Raw genomic sequence first — 4766 nt, 5'->3', positions numbered from 1 at the left:
CCACTCGTCGATATAAGCGCCATGGCATCAAACATAATGACCCTGAAGTGTGTCCACACACGTGTTTTGTACGCTGTTGTTGGCAAAGGAGGGATGTGCCGTTGGTGCTGGTTGTTTCTCAGACATTGTGTTGTGAAGATATTGAGCATGACTGATGAAGACCATGTGCAAGGAAGGGAGCTCCACAGCGCAGTGATTGACACTACGTTAGAGACTCCTCCTGGCTCTGATTGGTTGTTTTGACCCGGGAGTAGTGGATTCTAGCTAATGGTATCAGGAGCAGTAAGAGGAGCCAGAGGAACCAGATTTTTTCACAGATTAATTGTCTCGTGTGCTACAGTCAGAATATAGTGACCGTTTTAGTGAATATGACAAAAAGTTGTTTTTAAAAGAATTCTCTACTGCAGCTTTAAAACTCTTTACAGACCTGCTTTAATGTAACATTTCCTGTGACCTGTTATTTGTGTCTTGCCCTTTATATTTCTTATTTTATTGTTTTCACTATTGATTTTCTGATTGCATCCTTGTGTTTTTTAACTAGTCTTTAACAAGTGCATTAAACTGCGTTATCATTGTTATTACACAGCAAATCAATATGACATTTTGCAGGCCTGATGAAGGGAACGAGAAATGTACTCACCACGTCTTTATTTTCTTGGGAACTTTGTTCCTGCAAGTCAAATAACATCAAGAAATCAGTAAACAGGACGAAAGCAAGGCATGTGGACACATTACTGTCGTGGCAGATGCCATGTTAAGAAATTCCTTTACATGTAGAAAACAGGTGTCCCAACTCTAAACAGCTGAGAGACATGGCAGTAGCAATGATGCATTCAGACACAGTCCTTCCTGCTGTAAATTAAACATACTGTCTTGCTTGACCTTGGGATCCTGGTAACCTGGTAGAACGGGGTACAATAGGATAGCTTTTTCTTGTCATGTTGCGCTGTCACCTATTGAGGAGTCCTTGAGATTCTCACCATGCTAACACCTCACATACCCATACACATCCTGGTGAAACCATGACAACGCATTCGTTTGCTGTGTAGGCGGAGGGGACAAGGGAAGCAGCAATGAGTTACAATAACAGGAAAGCTACCACACTGCATTGAGACTGCAGGGGAAACAGAACAGCCATCCCACGCCACATCAGCCCTGGCAGGCTTCACTGTGCACTGTAAGCGCTGGAAAAAAAAAAAAAATAGGTCCTCGTGTAACACGTCCACAAATAGAACAAACAAGGAGAGTATTGATTTGCCTCCAGAGCAATCACTGCATTTAAACATGGTGAGCGCAAAGCAATATATTTCATCTCTCTCCCCCGGCATCGGCTGTGCTGTTGTCGTTTTTTTTTTTCTCAGCACAGTCTCACCTGAATGCTAATGAGGAGAGGCTGGCCGCAGAAGTAGGCTGCCTTCAAGTGGCACAATGTGTTATATTTGAGACATGAGATTCTTCCGATGGATTCAGTGAGCTCTGACTTGAGGGAACACATTTTCAACCCACATGTGATACAACCTGAGAGCACACTGGAAAGAATAACTCTGAGTGAAATAAATAAGACTTTGGGATGCCTGGGTATCCCTCAACTTGATAAATGGGGATTTCAAGAAAAGGGAGGGAAAAATGGCTTACAGGTAGGAATAGCTTACAAGGACTACCATGTACACATGTGAAAGAATCATGTATTTTTTAAATGCGTTTCTTTCTTGTGCTCTCAAAATGCGGGCAAAAAGGCCAAATGGGTTTTGGCTAAATTGTAATAATCCACTGAAGTCCCTCATGGAAAGATGAAAAGACAGTAAGCTAATTTCATCCAACTGATGAGGCATATACCTCCCTCTCTCTCCTTACTGTGAGCATCAAACACCTAACCCTCTCATCTTAGTGTACTATCTTAGAGGCACAGGACTGTATACTTAAAGCAACAGCTTGAGAGCAGGTTTCAAAGAGAGTGTAAAAACTGGGTCGACTGGTACCATATTGTTTTGGATGTTAAGGAGCCCTGCAGGTGGCAGGGTACAAATGAATAACTGTAGCTGCTGTGTAACATGTTATCAACCTCTTCAGTGCCTAGTGTGTAAAGGCGTTTGTAGTGTGTGTGTGAGAGAGAGATATTTTGCTCAAATATGAATTGTGCACGCGGTGAAAATATCAATTTTGTCAATTTATGGTGCGCAACAAAAATGCTATGATATGTAGGCGACACACAACCATTAAAGCAGTCAAAATATGGGTTACTATGAAATACAGAGGTATTGAATTTGAATAATACGTTGATGTACATTGTTTCATCCATCCTGTTTTATTCTAAAGAGAAATTGCATAAGCTGATGAGCAACAGTCCATTCAGCTTTGTTTGAGATTCCAAGCTAGTGTTTGAAATTGTACATGAACACAGCATTAACATGTAGGTTATTATAGTCTTACCGTTGGTAAGAGCGGCTCCATTTGAGCTCCTTGATCCGTGATGTCCATCTTTTCTTTTCCCCGGCTTCACAATAGGCAAGTCGTGATGCGCCACTCCGCTTCTGTCGAGCGCTGACTGGAGACGAGGTTGGCTTTTTTTTTTTTATGATTCCTTTTGTTTCACTATCACATTCACCGGCCGCGTTTTCTCAAATGGAGGTAGCGCAGCATTCCCGTCCTGCCCTACATAATTTAGGCATGAAGGCGGGAGGTAGTGCTTCCCATTTCACGCGTTCAACCCTGGATGCGATGATGAGGAGCGCAAGTGAGACGCGGAGCCGCCGTGCGCATACTTTTATCCAAGGATTCATTTGTGACAGCCGAATCCTCCATAAATATGTATTTACAGCCACACAAACATGTGGATATGAGTCTAAATGAGTGTAGGCTCTCAAATGAAAAGTGTCTAGTCAGAGACTATTTCAATACAGGGGCATCTCTATCACTGAATTGTGAATTTAAAGCGACCTGGCCCTTCATTCATGGGTATTTCCATTTTATCATACTCTTATGGCCTACAGCCTACAAAGCATTAGCTCCATATGATCTGTTTGTGTCATTTCACCAACAGACGCCAGATCCCGTTTAAAGGCCGCCACACAATCATGTTGCACTGCGTTAATGTATGCAGTACCACTGCCAGCACCACGCAGGCCTGTTAGAAGAACAGCTATAAGGAGGATTTAAATTGGATTATAATGTATCAAATGTTCTTGGCGACTATCCCACACAACACAAAAACTAGCTGCAGCAATGCACCGGCCATCCCGACATTATTTCTAGCTGCAGCACGCGATGGTGGGCCGGCATCAGCATCCAGGTTACACAAGGATGCTGCTGCAGGGACGTTTATACACTGGCGCCCTCCTCTGGTGAAACACGCGAAACGTCAAAATACGATTGTGCAAATAGCGCTGCTGCACTGCAATTAGCATTGGCAGCAAAAATCAATAGGATTTGATTTACTCGCAATACAATTGCGCGGGCAGAATGATGCTGCGATGCAAGTGTGTTATTGTAATGCAGTTACTAGATGGAGGTTAGTGGCAGTATGTCAAGGGCAGCCGTTCCCGAGATGCTTTCTCAGGGTCCCATATAAAACTGTGATGAACCAACTTGTCTGGTGGGATTCTGTGGCACAAAGTCGTAACAACACTGGTGGTGGACAGTAAGTACATTTACTCAAGTAGACTACTGTACTTAAGTAGGTTAGAGGTAGGCTTTTTGTACTTTAGGCCTACTTGAGTATTTTCTTTTCATGCCACTTTCTACTTCTACTCCACATCTCAAAGAGAAAAATTAAGAATACATTCAAATAATCAAAAGGAAAAGCTGCAAATCTTCACATTTGTACTTGTATAAACTGTTAGGAGTTTAATTCATAACAAAACATAATATTTTATAAACTCTTCATATGTTTTGCCTGTAAAAAGCTTAATTTGTAAAGTAGCCTAATTACTGAAGCTTCCAGATAAATGTAGTGAAATAAAAAGTACAATAAGTCCTTTGCAATGTAGTGGAGTAGAAGTAGAAAGTGACTCAAGAAAATACTCAAGTAAAGCACAGGTACCTCAAATTTGTACTTACTGTACATAAAACTTGAGTGAATGTACTTAGTTACTGTCCACCACTGCATTTTGTATTACATGCAGCCTACACTGCTACATTTCAGAGGGAAATATTGTAATTTTTACACAACATTTCTATGACCTATAGTTACTTTTTGCTCTTGCTTTCTACTAGCTATTTTGAAGATATAGATTGCACTTAGGACTGCAACAAGTCTAATTTTGAATGCAAAAAGTCTTGTTAATAACAAATTAACAAATGTTCTTAAATAAAACATTATTTATCTTGAAATGTGCTTCCTTCTGATCCTTAGATGAAATTCTTTGTTTTTTTCTGTCAACCGACTTATCGTTTCACCTGTACTTTGATAAACTGTTGGATATCCTATTTTACAAACTCTTCATATCTTTAGTGTGTAAGGATCTTATTTTGTAAAGTAACTAGTAAAGCTGTATGATAAATGTAGAGAAGCTCTTTCTCTGAGATGTTGTGAAGTAGATATGGAATGAAAAGGAAATACTCAGGTAGAGGTACCTCAAATATGTACTCAAGTACAGTAACGTTAGGCATCCTTGAGTAAATGTACTGTCCACCCCCTGAAGCCTACTTGGATCTGAATACTTCAAACGGAACAACACGGTATGGACCACGCACTCACTGACCACTGACTCCAAAACCTTTTGGGGGGGGGGGGGGGGGGGGGGGGGGGGGGGGGGGGGGGGGGGCCC

The 4766-nt window shown here is 41.5% G+C and overlaps 1 protein-coding gene across 1 annotated transcript in view; it reads right to left on the bottom strand.

The window, feature by feature from the left end:
• Nucleotides 1-3819, bottom strand: part of LOC123973498 (sodium-driven chloride bicarbonate exchanger-like) — a 55787-nt gene extending 51968 nt beyond the window's left edge. The window contains exons 1-2 of the mRNA XM_046053574.1: nt 2431-3819; nt 641-670 (exon numbers count right to left, since the gene is read on the bottom strand). Coding sequence (XP_045909530.1) covers nt 641-670; nt 2431-2478 — 78 coding nt within the window. The 5' untranslated portion in view covers nt 2479-3819. The remainder of the gene's footprint in view (nt 1-640; nt 671-2430) is intronic.
• Nucleotides 3820-4766: the final 947 nt, after the last annotated feature.

Source organism: Micropterus dolomieu, linkage group LG01, assembly GCF_021292245.1.
Source record: "Micropterus dolomieu isolate WLL.071019.BEF.003 ecotype Adirondacks linkage group LG01, ASM2129224v1, whole genome shotgun sequence".
Classification (NCBI taxonomy): Eukaryota; Metazoa; Chordata; class Actinopteri; order Centrarchiformes; family Centrarchidae; genus Micropterus; species Micropterus dolomieu.
This window is presented reverse-complemented; position numbering and strand designations above follow the sequence as displayed.